Below are 16742 nucleotides of genomic sequence, written 5' to 3'. Positions count from 1 at the left end.
ATTTTTCTCTATATTCCCCAACATAAAATAGCCAATACCCACAACTTGGAGAATTTCCCAGCATCAAATTGAGAACAAAATTGTCAAATCAGTGGTGCATATGTCATAAGGATAACGATAATTGAGCAAGAGAAATAATAAAAACAAAACACACTTATTTCTCTAGGGTACCCTTTCAAAAAAAGTTCTATTGGGTACAATCCAATTTCTTTCCTTTTGCTTTATATATTAGTTAAATAAATATACTATATATATACGTAAATATATATTTTTTCTTTTTAAAGTTATAGTGATTATGGTCAAATTTATTTTTGCCCTTTTCCCTTTTTCTTTTAGTGATTGGGTCCTCACTAGCAAAGTTGTCTCATCTACTTTGAGAGGGATCAAAAGTACCTCAAAATAGCCTTCTTAGAATGGTCCATTTATTTAAAAGATCATATATTTTGTTCCAACCAGAAGGCATGGTAATCATTTATTTGAAAAAAAGTAATATAATTCACAAAACTTATATGCAGACATAATTTCTGTGGGTTATGATGCTCATGCATTCATTACGTTTTGATCTAATTCTGAGTGGCTGTATATCTAAAGGAATCAAGAAGGTATAGTTAATTAGTTAGCCATCTTCCTTTTTATATCGAATAAAGAGTTTTCTTTCTAGTGTCATATTTGATTTATATATCTTTGTTAGGTATGTGCACGGGGTGGTATGAGACAGAAATCATGGTAAAGTTTCATTCTAATCAGTCAGTCTAAATAAAATAGAGTTGGAATAATTGTAAACACATAGCATAGTGTCAAAGAATCTTTGTGATTACAAGTTTTTGAGGTCATAAGATGAGTTGTAGGGAGATTCTATTTTAGAAGGAATAAAAATACTGAATGAACTATTTAAGTAGAATTTGGTGTTACATGTGGATTAAAGTAGAACTTGTTCTCCAAGTCCTTCTCAATTCTCACCTTATTAATAAAATTATGCTCTATTTGCTGATTTGGCCCCAGCCAGGTATCACTTGCACCAAGACCTCCTAGACTTCGTGAAGAATAATAAGATATCTTCTTGAAGTGAAGTTACTCACCAAGAAATCACTTTCCGTGATCAATACAGATTTTGGGTTTTCTTGAATACTTAATATTTGAATATAACAATGTAAACTCAACTCTAAAACTCTAAGTAGAATACTCACAAGAACCTATTCTATATGATAAAATTATGCAAAGGTTTTCAGAAAACAGATTTCACAATTTTCTGAAAAAAACAAAATTTTCTTACTTTCACTTTATAATTTATCAAGAAAAACAAGAATGAATTATGCATGAAACCCCTAGAGATGCATGCTACAACTTCAAATTCTAAGCTCTATTCGACATGCCCTTATTCTCTAAACTTTTCTAATGCAATCTATATGACAATGTACGCTAAAAAAACTTCTGGATATGCAAGATATAAAAATTATGAATGTTATGCTACATGGGTCAGAATTCCAGCATTTATACCAAACATACTGATACTGCTATTAATCAATTAATCGTCCACTTAATCGATTAACCGACTGTTAAAAGTTAGTTTTCTGTTATGTCCTAATCGATTATACAATGTCTTAATCAATTAACACACCATCAACGTCAGATTGGTTAACTACTGTAATTCTTAATAATCGATTACACACAATACTTAATCGATTATGTTGATTGAAAATATTTTTCTTGATGTAAGGTAAAATACCTATATGATATGAACATGTTATACATAGCTTTTCAAATATAATACCTTTACTTCATAAGACTATGTATATGAATACATGAGCCTACTTATCATATTATATCTAGATGTGATATCTCAATTTTAATGTTGTTTATGTTAAATCACTTGTGAGGCTCCACCTAGGTTTACCTAACCTAGACTCGATCTAAGGCAATCATTTTAAGACTTCTAATAAAAAAAGTAAAGCTTACAATATTCTAAGTCTATAGATGTAACCCTTGAGTCTTCGGCTCATTGTTTATTGTAGATCTTCAAGCTTACTTGTATATCCGTTGTCTTCATCAAAACTTAGGTTAGCATCAAATGTTCAAGTCTTGACTCTTTGCACTTTCAAGAGAGATTTTGTATTTTATTTTTGTTAATGACCTCTTAGGTGAGTTTAAATGTGATCCTCTTAGTGTGAAAAGGAAAAATATTTTAATCCTACTTTATGCGGTGAATATATTTATGGACTAGGTCCTCTGATTGTTTACTTCTGAATTTGATAACGTTTTTCTACGTTAAAATTATCAGTGTCAATCTTCTATTTTTCTTTATTTTATTCTTCTATTTGCTGCTTTTGTAAGTACACACTTTGCATCACATATAAGAAAAATTGATTATGAATTTCTATACAAACAATAAAAATAAATGTTGAATGATATATTTATGGTATAAAATATTTTATATTGAGAATGCACACATATTAACTTTTAAAGAAAATGGTTAACAAAATAAATTGTTGTACTTATATACATGTAAACATATTTTGGTGGGTAGGAGGTGAACTACCAAAATTGCTCTTTAAGAAAATGCTTACAGAACTAATACTCTTCCTTTTCTCTACTTGGGGGTGCCAGTAGGGGCTAATCGTAGAAGACTTGAGACTTGGCAAAACACTATTGATGTGGTTACTAAAAGACTTGCTTCGTGGAAACATAAACATATTTCTTTTGGCGGGAGGGTAATTTTTCTAAATTCAGTGCTTGCTAATATTCCTACTTACTTACTTTCTTTGTATAAGGATCCTAAAAAGGTCTTAGCAAAACTTGTGAATTTGTAAAGGCGTTTTCTATGGGGTAACAAGAGAGGTGGTAAAGGTATTGCTTGGATTTCTTGGGCGGAGGTTTGTGAACCTAAATCTCTTGGTGGATAGAGGATTAGAGACTTGACTCGTTTCAATGATGTTTTACTGGGGAAATGGAAACGACATAAACTTTAGGATAATGAGGCGCTTTGGCTTAAGGTGGTTAACTCAAAGTAAGGGTATACCATATATTTCTCATCTTCGGCCAATTCTTCTATATGGTGGAAAAATTTGTGTAAAGTTGGTTCTTCCGTTGACTTTATGGGTGGTTGGTTTGGTGAGAACATTTGGAGGGTCATTGATGATGAATCTCAAACTCATTTTTGGTTAGATATCTGAGTGGGAAATCAAAGTGTGAAAAAGATATTCCCCAGACTTTTCACTTTAGCTCTAAATAGAGAGGCATCTGTTGCGGAATGTGGTGATTGGTGTGATGATGTGTGGAAGTGGGAGGTGGTTTGGCATAGGGATCTGCTTGATAGAGAAATAGATACCATTGCGAACTTGTATGTCTTGATTCAAAATCACTCATGCAAGAGGGCTATTGTAGATAGCTGGAGCTAGAGTTTGGATGCATCTGGGAGATATATTGTCAAATCTACTTATCTCAGTCAAGTGGACCAAAATTCTTCTCCTTTAGGTAACTCTTTAAAAAAATTGTTGGATAAATTGTGTTCCCTCAAAAATCTGTTGTTTTTTTTGGAAGCTCATTAGATAGAGAATTTCTGCAAATGTAGAATTATTTAAAAGCAAGATTATTCAGATGATTGAGGACATTAACTATGCTATTTGTTTGAACCATGTGGAATCCATTGGGCATTTGTTTATGTCTTGTGTTTTTGCTTTTGCTGTGTGGAAATGATTTTACTCTTGGTTACAAGTCTCTGTTCAACCTCCAAATTCGATTAGGGAATTCTTATTAATGCATGATGCTCTTAGACTGAATGTAAAAGGGGTAAGTTTGTGGAGGATGTTATGGTTCAGTGAGAGTTGTTCTATTTGGATTATGAGGAATGATTTGATCTTTTTCAACAAGGCTATCAATTATGTGCATATTTTAAATCCAAGCTAGGTCTTGGTCGTGGTTTCTCTCTAAAGTTGCCCCAACTTCTTTTGTGTTTGCAAATTGGTGTAACAATCCAAAAACTTGTATTATATTAACTTCTAACAAGATCAATTTTCGGCCCTTGTCTTATATTGGGTTAGCACCCTTTCTATTGCTTTTAATGCAATCTACTTACCGAAAAAATAGATTTTTCAAATTTCTATATAGGCATTTATAGAAAAATCATTTATTTCATCAAGTCCAAGGTGATTGGATAAAGCTTTCCTCAAAGTAATAATTAGAAATTTGATTTTGTAACCTCATATTTTACCTAGAAAGATAGGGAAGAGATTATTATCTTATTAGAGAGTCCAATACTGAAATATGAAGTAAATATAAGTTTAATAAATTTTAAAATTATTTTATTTAAAAATATAGATAATTTTTGTTGGTAAGAAATTATAGTAATCTTCAGCAGAAATCTGCATTAAAAAACACAGTCCGTTTTCATTACCTTCAATCATGATTGGGTATAAAGAAAACTCAATGGTTACACTTATTAATTAGGTTTGACTTATGTAATTTCTCATACCTATGCTACTTCAATTAGATAAATATCTTTTTTTTTTGTCGAAAAAAAGGTTTCAGCTAATTAAATCTAAATCTTTTTTTAGTCGCAATATCCTTTTTTTTTTCATTCCATACGGGTATGTATAGAAAAGGCTAAATATTTTAATACAAAAGTAAATGGGGTAATTTATTATCTTTTATTTTCTGTAATAATTGGAAGATGATATATTTTTTTCATATTATAATTTTTTTAGTACCAACAAAGCGTTGGTCTGGTGGTGTAAGGTTATGCTAGATCCTTGTATGATCAAAATGTCAAAAGTTTGATTCCTATGAGCGACACTTATTGTGGGAGACAACTACGAACTTCGAAAGAGATTAGTTCATTGCCATAAAGTAATGATATACTTGGTAGTACCAAATGTTATAATTTTTTAGTAGCTATTTATAGTGTAAGCGTGAGATTCTCAAGCTTAAGAAATCCTAATAAATTGAATTGGCAAAAACAAAAGGAAAACTCAGATTGTTAGATACTCATTTTTTTTATCACTAAAACTTCAATGATCACTGAACACTTATACTACATACCATGCTTTCTGTATAGTGTATACAAGAACAAGCTGCTACTCTTTTAGGAAGGCGTTTTTAATTTAATACTTACATTAATTTGTTTTTTTATCTGCAAAACATATATTATTAATGATGTACCATAGGTAAAAATAACTTACAAGAGGTTAATGATTATTGAATACTCAGATTTATTCATATTTTGTAAAGGAATACCTTGTCCCCGTATAGCTTGAGGAACTTCTAATTCAAAAGATTATGAACTTTAAATATAGAAGTATTAGTATTTAAAAGAAATTAGAAGTATTAGTATATAAAAGAAATTAGAAAACGAGCTAGTGATTCGAGCCAAGGGAGACAAAGTTGTCCCTACTGTATTGAAATATGAATGCAAAAGGAGAATATTACATATAACATATTCTTCCATGTTGGGTTGTTTGGTCTCCTTTACATAATCATGGCACGGTATCGCATGAAGCTGCAAAACTAGCTGCCAACCCTGTTCATATTCAATGAAATGTTTTTTTATGTTTTATTGGTAGAAGTGATATAGATTAACAAATTGAAGAGAAGAATCTAGGGATTATAACTCATAGAAATATATATTATAATGCACTACAATTAACTATGACTTCATTGTTTATATCCAAAATGTTGATGCATGTACATGCATGGATTTATACATACGTCACGTAATTATCATTTTTGGGTCCTTTCTCGGTTAACCTTTAAATTATTGGAAAAAAGTATTTTTTTTAAAGTAAGACTCTCTATAAAATAAATAGGGAGAAGTTCATAAAACTCTCTTAAATTTTATGTCTTTTGTAAGTAGATATCATAAACTATTTTTTTTCTTTATAATTACTTCTTAAAATTTAACTATTGGTGAAATAATATATATTTGTTAATTTTAATCCAAATTATTCATTTTTTGATGGCCACAATAATGTGTGGCACTTCCATCTTAGTAGCTCCAACTTATGCAGTCTGTGAGGACCACTACAAACAAATTCACACCAAAATCCAATATGGAAATTAGAATGTACGTCCCTGATTATTATCAAACAACTATCCTATATCCTGGATAAATCCTTAATATGGTTAATAATTTGTGTCTTCCAACAATATTTTTTGATGTGTTACAACAAAACTACATGTGTATGGTACAGTAATAATTTTCATGGTCTACCTTATATTATCTAATGTGTTAATTCTAATTTTGTTTGTTAATAATTTAAAATTGTATGTAGGGATCAATTTCACTGATAGTTAAAGTTTAAGGAGTAATTAGGAAGAAAAAAAGTTCACGATATCTACTTGTAAAAGATATAAAGTTTAAGGGGGTTTTGTGAACTGTTCCCAAATAAATAAATAAATAAAAGTATATATATTATTGATTAATTCAAAATACATTATTGATAATTCTAGGTTTTTTAAAAATTATTCTATGTTCGCCTTGAAAAATAAATTTAAGCCATCACTATTGTGAATCACACGTATGCAGGGCATATTGGGGTATGGGTTGGTTTTAGGAAAGAGACTTCCCATAAAAGCATAAATGCCAAACAAATATGATGTTGAGAGACTTAAACCACACTCATTGTTAAGTGTAGATTGTGATTTTAGATTGTGTTATATATATATATATATATAAAACTGAAAAACGAAATAATCAATCCAACATTTTGAAGAGGTGAAACTTTGATACTTTTTCTTGGTTTATAAACTAAATTTGTAAAAAAAAAGTTGATAAACCAAAAAAAAAAAAAAAACAATGAAGAAATCATGATTCCATGGTATAGGAGAGTCCAAGTAGAGAAGTCAATATAGTGAGTGGTAGGGTTGGTCTCTGCAACAAAGGGGTATGATATTGATTGTCAATAAATGCTTTTAGTTAAAGTTTTCTGTTGAGTTCATCTATTAATTGCTAGTTGCTACCATTCCATTCCTCACAGTCACAAAGGAATTAGCTACCCCACATGCCTATCAACTAATATTGGACAGTGGGTTTGTTTTAAGATATGATTCTTCACAATATATATCCACCAAAAAATTGTTTAATATTGGTGTTATTCTCATAAAATATTATAGTTATACCCATAAAAGTGTTGATATAGTGATAAAAACATGCTACAAGTCTAAGATAGAACCATAGTGCCATCCCTACAAACAATATTAGTGAGGAAAGCAAACCTAAGTATACTTGAATGATTAGTTCTACCTAGGAAATCAACAAAATATTATAAATGTGTATAATATTGTATTGTAGCAAATAATAATACAATTAATGTGTAACCACCGTAGTAAATATAAAATTGAGCTCAATTATTATAATTATAATATGGGAAGGTTATTAGTGTTTGACAATCAAATTTTCCTTAAAGGAAAACACATTTTTGATGTTGTAGTAATTTTAAATGAAATTATCTACGATGCTAAGAGAACTAGAAGATAATATACCCTATTTAAGATTGACTTTGAAAAGGCCTTCAACTCGATCTCCTAGAATTTCATAGATCAAATGATGTCATGTTTGGGTTTTTGTCAGAAATGGAGAGACTAGATAATGGAATGCATCACTATTGTCACAACCTCAATCCTTGTTAATGGAAGCCCTATGAAAGAGATTCACCTCCATCGAGGTCTAAGATAGAGGACCTCTTATCGCCCTTTTTGTTCTTAATCGTTGTCGGAATTGTTAACGATCTACTAAGACAAGCTAACGCAAAAAATCTATTCACACCTTACAAGGTAGGAATCAAAGACTTTTGTGTACCCTTATTTCAATTTTCCGATGATACTATTTGGTTCAGAGAATGCTCTTAGCAGAATATATTGGTTATGAAGAGCATTTTGTATCTATTTGAATTAGCTTCTGGTCTCAAAGTAAACTTCACTCAAAGCAAACTGGTTGGGTTAAATGTTCAGAAAGATCACATCGAGACTTTGTCCAACTTCCTTAATTACAATATCATCACTCAATCTTTCTCTTACTTGGGTATCCCTATGGGTGTGAATCATAGAAGAAGTGTTGGTTGGACTCTTCTCCTCGAAAGGCTGAAATCAAGATTGTCTACATGGAAATTGACTTATATTTCATTTGGAAATTGTCTTATCCTGATTAATGTTGTTTTATATGTTCTTCTTGTGTATTTATTGTCTTTCTATAAAGCTCTAACTACAGTTTTACATTATATTTAAAAAATTCAAAGGGACTTCCTTTGGAGTGGGTGTGAGAGCAAAAGAAAAATTAATTGAGTCAAGTGGGATAATGTGTACAAATAAAAACATAAGGGTGGATTGAGGATAAAAGACATAAATCTTTTCAATTTAGCTTTTTTAGGAAAATGAAAATGGAGGATACTCATTGAGAGCGAGAGCATTTAGAGTAGAGTGTTGAAGTCTAAGTATGAGCAAACTTTTATTGATCTTTCATAGGAAGGGGCCGCAATCCTTCATTGAATAGTTCCTTATGGTTCAGAGACATAGAGAAGCTAGTATGTAAGGGTGTGGACTCAACAAATTGGTTATGGAATGGGGCTGTGAGAAGAGTTGTGAATGAGACCAATACTAGATTCTAGAAAGATAAATGGTTAGGGCATGGTAATCTTATGAATAGGTATAATAGGTTATACCTTCCGAGTTTGAGTAAGGGTACTCTTATTGGCAACCTAGGGATATGGTCAAAGGGGACATAGGAGTGGACCTTAGCATAGCGAAGGCAACCTTTTGTTTGGGAACATGAGCTAATAGATATCTTACGCAGAATCTCCAACAATGCGCACAATAGAGACATACTCCAGATTCATGGGTGTGGTCTCATGACAAAACTAACCTGTATTTAGTCAAATCTATATACAATCTTCTTTCTAAGCAACATCACCAACATGAACACATCCATATGCCTATCAATCTCGTATGGAAATCAAAACATTTTTTGAAGGTCACTACTTTCACATGGAGACTTTTTCATGACAAATTGCCAATTATGAGTGTCTTGATTTGAGTGAGAATCACTTCATCATTGCGAGGATGACTTTTATGCAGGCTTTGTAATAATTAACTAGAATCTCGTCAACATCGTTTTCACTTGCAGATTCATTTATTTTGATTGACAACTCCTTTACATCTGACTCGACTTTTGTACCACTCTATATTTAGGCCCAACAAGCCATTTTGTCATCTACATACGTATTCCACTCCACTGAAAGTGTAGGAAGCTTTAGAAAATCATATGGTTTGCAACAACATGACCAATTTGGTTAGTTAGAAATGATATCATCTTCAACTTAGTTCAGACGTTTTCAAATCAAATTGTAGAAACAACATTGGTGAAGTCTTGGTTATGAATTAAAGAGAAGAAGAGCGAGCACACAATGCCTTATTCTAATTGGATAATCAATCGTCATGATTTCCTTATAAATTTGTTTTGACTTTACTCATCTTTTCAACCACGAATCATTTAACCTTTGTATTTTCCACTTCACATCCTTGTACTATATTGTATCTTCTTATAACTCTGATACACATCTAATAATATTACTTTTGAGAAAAGTTATTATAATTACAATAACACCCCATATACAAAAATGAATTTATAATAGAAAAGTGTCCAAATTATTATAAACTCTTCTTTTTTATACATACTAAATTAATATAAAACTTAACATTTAACAAATGATCTCCTAACTTTAAAAATTAATTATCTACTTTTATTACTTGTCCTGCCTTATTATTTTATCACTAAATGTGTAGATGAAATGATAAGGATTAACCCAACTTAAACAATGATTTATGCTCGAACCCTAAGCATGTCCAATCCGGATATGATTGTTTGTCTACAAGGAGATAAAGACAAAAAAAATCTTACCTTATTTTCTTTACATCTATTCTTTAGTTTTGTTGCATTCTCACTAATTGAGACGTACACTTCATCTTTATAATTAGGTAGCAAATTAAAGTAGCAACCATGCAGAAGAGAAGGTCCACATTTAGTATTGGCTTCCATTGTTTTTCCTCAATCCTCTCTGTCACACATCATATATTTACATGTACATAAGTAATAGCATACAATTTATTCAGTTTATAACTATCTATAATTGCTTGGGTATCATCATCACTCTATCTCTTAAACCTATGCGCATGGTAAACCGAAGGAAATGTTGTAAATTTTGGAGTATCATTTAATTAGCTACAATATAAATTATCTAGAAATGATATTATTTTTAACTCAATTTAGTAAAATCTTAGGGACGATGGATGAACAACAAAGAAGAATAACTTATTCTAACCGAGTGACAAATCCCCTACAATGTCTACCTTAATTGATTTGTAATTATTCTTTGATTACCATTTTACTCTTGTACTAATTATGCACTTTTTGTGCTTTTAAAAAAAAAATTGCCGACAAAAAAAATAAGTACCACAGACCACATGTCTCAACTACATTTTCATATTTGATTTAGAATAAATTCCTTTTATTATAAGTCATTAGTACATTATTAATAATAAATACTTAATTAAAAACATTAATCCTAAACCAGATAATAATTTATTCTCGATTAGACCATCGACAAAGAAGTGATCAAAATTTGCTGAAATGTCGTTTCAGTCTACAGTTTATCCATGAGAAGGAAGAGAGAGTCTGTGTATGTGTATGCACTGTAGAGGCACCAGAAGTTAGTATGTTCTGGAATTTTTGTTGTCTATGTTATTTAACCGATTAAACTTTACAAAATAGTATTAAAATATAATTTTCTATTTTATAATTTTTTATTTTTAATTGAATAAAATTTTCAAATTGGGTTGAGACATAAAATATGACATGAATGTAAACATATGATTCTTATATTACCATTCAGCCCAACCAACCAAATTGGGATCCACGGTCTTGCATTCTCAGCTATATGGCTGACCTTTTACTCATCCCCTCTTATCTTTCTCTCTCTTGAAGTTTTTCTGTGTGCAATAGAGTGGTACTCCAAATTCAAGAAAATATTAAGTATTTTTATGGGTTATACTTTTACCTTATTGGAGTAGTGAGGGAGGGAAATATTTTTTTGATTAGCAATTGAAATTCATTAATTTTAAGAATGATGATTATGATAACAAGGAATAAGGATTTCTATTAATGGAGAAACAAATATTTGATTTTTTATGTATTTTTAATGGTAAAATTATTATTCATTATATAAAATGAAAAAATATCTTATCATATTAGTTATTATGTATTAATAGAGATGATCCTTACTCGATAACAAGTGATACTTAAATTCACATATAGTTTCTAAAAAATAATAAAAGTTGATGGATTTAACCCACATTCAATATAAGAGAAAATGACATGAGCATATAATATTTTTAGAAGACTCCAACAATACAAATATATGTAAGTGGAAAACAATAATAATTTTAATAAAAACAATATTTCCTTACTTTATGTTAGCAAAAAATAGGACATCATTTATAAATGAACCAAGGGAATAACAAAGTTTTTTCCACACACAAACAAATTCTTAATATCATATTTATGTGGTATACACTTAAATTGTTTCTTACTTACAAACTAATCATTTTGAAGTCATAAAATTGTCAAACTAGGTTTTATCTCTACCAATAATTCTTTCCATAACAACAATAATAACAATATTTTGTTTAATAAAAGATAACCACCCAACCAATGTAAATATATTATCTTTTATTATATCTCTTTCTCTCTCTATCCCAAAGCTGCAAATGAGATCCACTTCAACTCATTGCAGTAGTACAAGCCTCCCTTCATACCCATGTAACTTCAGAATGGGACCATTATGATATCACCAATCCTACCTATATATCTTTGCAGCATCCTTATTTTTATAATATATATATATATATATTTATCTTAAAAAGCTAATCATTTGCTTTGAATTTTCCAAGCAGGGGTGAATCTGAAATGGTATATGTTCCATCTATCAACAAACACATCTTTCTCCACTGTCCAAAGCAAAAGGGCATCATATGCAACCCCAGAACAAAAAGCTGACGTTTATTTCAGTTTTCACAGGATGAAAAGCCTAACCTACAATTAACCATAATATACTATCTAGTACTCTTCATTTCTTCATTCTCTCTAATACTTACCTTAACTAAGCCCTCCTCACCCTTATGCCATACCCTTATAATAATTAATAAATTCTAGGCTAGTTTTAAATCATGGTTGAGATTGCCATTGTATTAAATTGTAATTAAGAAAAATGTAATATTTATGTATTATCAATGTAAAAATTTATATACAGTTAATATATTATTCATTATTCATTTCTATTATCTTTTTTCGAATAGTCGATGATGATTAAACATAAATAAGTGATAATGCAATAATAATGTATAAAACTCATATACAGTCAGTAGATATATTTTTTTCTCCATTAAGAAATGTTGGAGGAAAATATAATTGTAAAAATAGGACTATTGTCATTATAATTGTGGTTTTGGATTACAATTTAAATTAATTAGCTTCACTTTATTGGAAGATATATCTTTCACCCACTCATATTATGTCAAATTGTGGATTAATTAGTGAATACGTAATACCATGATGACTCTTGAGAAAAAGAAGCTAGTTGTTATCAATGCCAAGAAATCCATGAAATGCGCCACATGTATTTGTCCACGCACATCCATCATTATCTCCTCAAAGTTTGAAGAGGCCTACTAAAGTTTATGATTTGAGAGGGAAATAAAGAAAAGAAGAAGTTTTTTTTGTCTAGCATGACCCCCTATAATTAATTTCCTGTTTTGTTCTTCAAGTATATACATACATTTCTGTAAAACAAGGAATAGTTTGATTTACATTATTATAAATAATTTTAGAGAAAAAAATATATGTACTAACAATGTATGAGTAATTCATATATTGTTATTGTATCATTCACATTCATATTTAATTATTATTAACTATTCGATAAAAAGTAATACAAATGAATAATAGATGATACAACAATGGTATATAAATCTTCACACTATTAACTCATTATAAAAAATAGGAGACTTCACTCACTTTAGTGTAGGATGTATTCATTTCAACTTAGTATAAAATATACAATATTTCTGTATTATAAAAAGTTAGTAGATACAATCATAAAAATTTAAAGCTAGGTTACATAGCGGATAAAATATAAAATATATAGTATATGTAGGTGTTTATAGCTTGGCAAAATGAACCCACACACCATATATTGTATGGAAAATTAAATACGGAATAAAACTAATTAATCATAACTTGGTCTACTTTATCATTAGGCATTGTGTGCCAACAAAATTATCATTAGGCATTAATCAATTAGCTTGAGTAGTTATGCTTTTGCCAAAGTTAGAAATCAATCAATGATAATACTAATTCATCTGCAATGCCTTAAGAAGGTTAATATATATGAGAAGGGAAATCTTATACAAGTGAACAAAGTCAAAGAAAATGGATTGGTTTACAATAGCATAAGTGATTTTTTACTTACACATAGAAATGCTTGAAATTAAAATCTCCAGTGGTTGAAAAAATCACTTCTAACAATTTAAACTGAAGGAAAGAAGGGAAGGAAGAAAAGAAGAGAAAAGTTGGCTTTCCATTGAAATTTGGTGCTTATATATAGTTCTACATTAGGTAATTATATTCATCTTCAATAACCATTTGACAAAATAATTAAGATAATTCACATTATATAATTAACCATGCCCCAAAAATTATTCCTTGTTCTTTTATATTACTGGGTGGTGGAATCATCATTATCTTGTTCTACTTCAGAAGCTGGTTCATCTTCTTCTTCAAAGCCATCAATCCCATAAGCTGCATGGCCATTTCCAAAAGCTTTTATATGATCTTTAAGTGACCTTTTGTGCTTGAAATCAGAGCCACAAATACAATACCAAAGCTTCCCACAATTCTTTTCATGAGTTCTCCAATCACCCCTAACTGCAAAGGCTTTACCACATTTTCTACACATGAAGGGCTTAATCCCATGCTTCCTCTTGTAATGTGTTTGAAGTGTTCTAAAATCTTTGAGAGGCTTTGTTCTAGGGTGATCAATGTTGTTTCTGCACCCTGGTGCACAACAATAACATGGAAGCCTTAGCATTGCTGTTGGTTGTGTACCCCTCAGTGATTCAGGCCCTTTTCTGTACTGTGATCCATGCCCCCACATATGCATCTGAATTAACAAAATTAAATAACAAGTTATGATGAACACCTCAAAAAGAAGTTAGGATATATATAATAAGGCCGGTAAAACAAAACAAAAGTTTTACTAAATATTTCTTTTGAAAAACAGAAGAAATTTTATTAACATTATAAATTAAGATACTTGAGAACAACCTCTCAGGTAAGTAAAATTGTTTGGCAATTACATAATGATACTAAAAGTTCAAGATGTAAAAGAATTTTTTTTTATCTTGCTCATGAGTCATGACTAAGTAAATCTCAAGGAGCCATACTGAATTTTTGTAGTGTGATATTAAAAATCATGAAGGTGCTAAGATTTATTTAGAAATGCATGATTTTGTGTATTATTAAATTAACTTATCAATAATGAAGAACTGCAGTTTATACATGGACATTAGTTATCTTAGCAGCGGTTTCTAAGGAACACTTTTATTTCGGAGTTCAATGAAATTCAGATGATGAGTTCTCATTTTTCCAACTTTGGTTGCAATATCTGCAAAGGAAAAAAGAAGGAGGCTAATTTGGATGGTATATTGAAGTGAAAGGCTATAGTCAATGTCCCATGTATGGGGCTATCAGCCTTATAGATATAAAAGATGTTTTGATTCAGAGTTTCAGACCAAAGGGCCACAAAGAGAGGCACAAATTGTTGTAGGACTTTAATAATGTGGAAGAGAACACTGCAAAATTTTCAGTTCTATTTGCAGCTGCCAAAGCTAGCACAGACTTCAATGTATGCTAAAGGCATAAGGAACATTGTTTGTGTTGTTTAATCAACGAAAGGGAAAGGTGTACTGATCTCAGTCTCAGTCTGAATCAGGAACAAAAGAATAGTTAATATTATATAAACTGTATAATATAAACTTGGTCATGCAAAAAATGAAAAAATCAAAATAATTTGACTTCACTATAATGAAGAAAAACTAAGATATGATGACAAGAAAACAGGCAAATATTCTTAGGAAAATGGGTAGAAAAATTATTAAAAAAATGAAAACAAGAAGAAGATGAAAGGGAAAAGAAAAGGAGAAGAGGACAAGTAATCCCAAAGATTTATAACCAAACTTTTTTCTTTTTACATCCAAGCATCAGAGAACCGTTAGTGGTTCAAATCAAGGAAAGAAAGATATCGACAGAAAGGAGGAACCAGAAGCAAAGGGAATCCATTTTTACCTTGAATTGGAAAGAAAGTTAGAAGAAGAAAACACATGACAGAGAGTTAAGAAACAAAATAAGAAGGAAAGCCTTTTAGCTGCATCCATGGTTACCAGATTCTCTAGGAAATCATGTGAACCGCATACTCGGTTGAATAAAATCTTATCTCAAGATTTAGTTAACTTTATTTATCATATTCATACATATTTATGGTAACTTATCATTTAAAAACAAATCATGTAATTGTATGATAGTAACATGAAAATTAGTGAAAACTGAGAAACTTGAAACCTGCATGTTGTTGTATCTGTTGAAAGTTTTACAGCAAACAGGACAAGAGAACTGAGTAGGACCAATGAGAATCTGAGAGGGAGTAGGGATCCAGTACTGTCCCTTGTTGAGCCTGTTGTTGAACATGAACCCAGAAGAATCCTCATTGCCACCATCACCACCACCATGTTGTTCTTTATCAGTGATCTCTGAAGAACAATTATTAGAGGAGAGCATAGATGCCATCTCAGCAGCACTAGGGCTTGGTAAACCTATGTGAAGTGCAACAGTAACAGTGGTATCATCTTCATGTTCTTCTTCTTCTTTGTGAAGGTAGATCCTCTCTTCAACATCCATAGCAGTGCAAGAAAGATATTGTTGTTCTTGTTGATCTTGTTCTTCATTATGAATATTATTATTATTATTATTCTCTTTTTGCTTTGCTGGGCTTTGTGTCAAGAGAGGAAGTTCTTCTCTTAAAGGAGGAGAAGGAGGTGAAAAATAAGAAGTAGTTGTTTGAGTTTGAAGGTGGTGGTGGTGGTGGTGATGAAAGTGTAAAAAGGTGGTGGTTGTGTCATCTTTTGTGGGGTTGATGAAGTTATGCAGATAAGGATGTGGATGATGCTGAGAAGGGTTTGGAGAAGAAGATGAAAAATGGTTGAATTGGAAGAAAGGTGAAGATGGAGGAGAAGAGAGGAAATTAGAGTAAGGGTCAGCCATAAGTGTGTGAAAAAAGGTGAAAGGAATGATGAGAGAGTGGGAACAGTTGAAGACTAGGGTCGCTTTGCTTTTATAGAGAGAGAGAAAGAGAGAGAAAGAGAGTGAGAGTGTGAGTACAAGATGGTTGAAGGAAGTGAACGGTGGACATAGATAGAGAAAGGGTAAAAAGAGATTGAGGTATAGACAAGTGGGGGAGATAATTAAAGCAAAACCAAATTAATCTAATTATTAGTTAATCTTTTATAACAACACTACTTTTGTTAGTCTTGGTAAAATCTTTTTTAGGGTGGTTTTGTTGTAGGTAAGGATGGATGAGGATCACATGTCTTCAACTATGTCTCATTCGTGTCTCAAGTCAATCACATGGTGACATGTGAATAAAATAATA

The 16742-nt window shown here is 30.9% G+C and overlaps 1 protein-coding gene across 1 annotated transcript; it reads right to left on the bottom strand.

Moving 5' to 3' along the window:
* On the bottom strand, positions 13593-16450 carry LOC109333752 (zinc finger protein WIP2-like). Its single transcript, XM_019569319.1, has 2 exons — positions 15656-16450; positions 13593-14198 (listed from the first exon to the last, which is right to left on the bottom strand). Exons 1-2 carry the CDS (start codon positions 16352-16354, stop codon positions 13755-13757), a joined length of 1143 nt encoding a protein of 380 aa, XP_019424864.1. The 5' UTR covers positions 16355-16450; the 3' UTR covers positions 13593-13754.

The sequence above is a fragment of the Lupinus angustifolius genome, chromosome LG19 (genome assembly GCF_001865875.1).
Source record: "Lupinus angustifolius cultivar Tanjil chromosome LG19, LupAngTanjil_v1.0, whole genome shotgun sequence".
Classification (NCBI taxonomy): Eukaryota; Viridiplantae; Streptophyta; class Magnoliopsida; order Fabales; family Fabaceae; genus Lupinus; species Lupinus angustifolius.
Note: the sequence above shows the minus strand (reverse complement) of the source record. Positions and strands in the feature narration are given on the sequence as shown.

Bases quoted from the DNA above. Each gene is read 5' to 3' on its own strand.
- LOC109333752 (XM_019569319.1), bottom strand. From the start codon at position 16,354: ATGGCTGACCCTTACTCTAATTTCCTCTCTTCTCCTCCATCTTCACCT. The intron at 14,199-15,655 runs GTTTCAAGTTTC...TTGTTAATTCAG, and splicing joins ACAGATACAACAACATGCAG to ATGCATATGTGGGGGCATGG.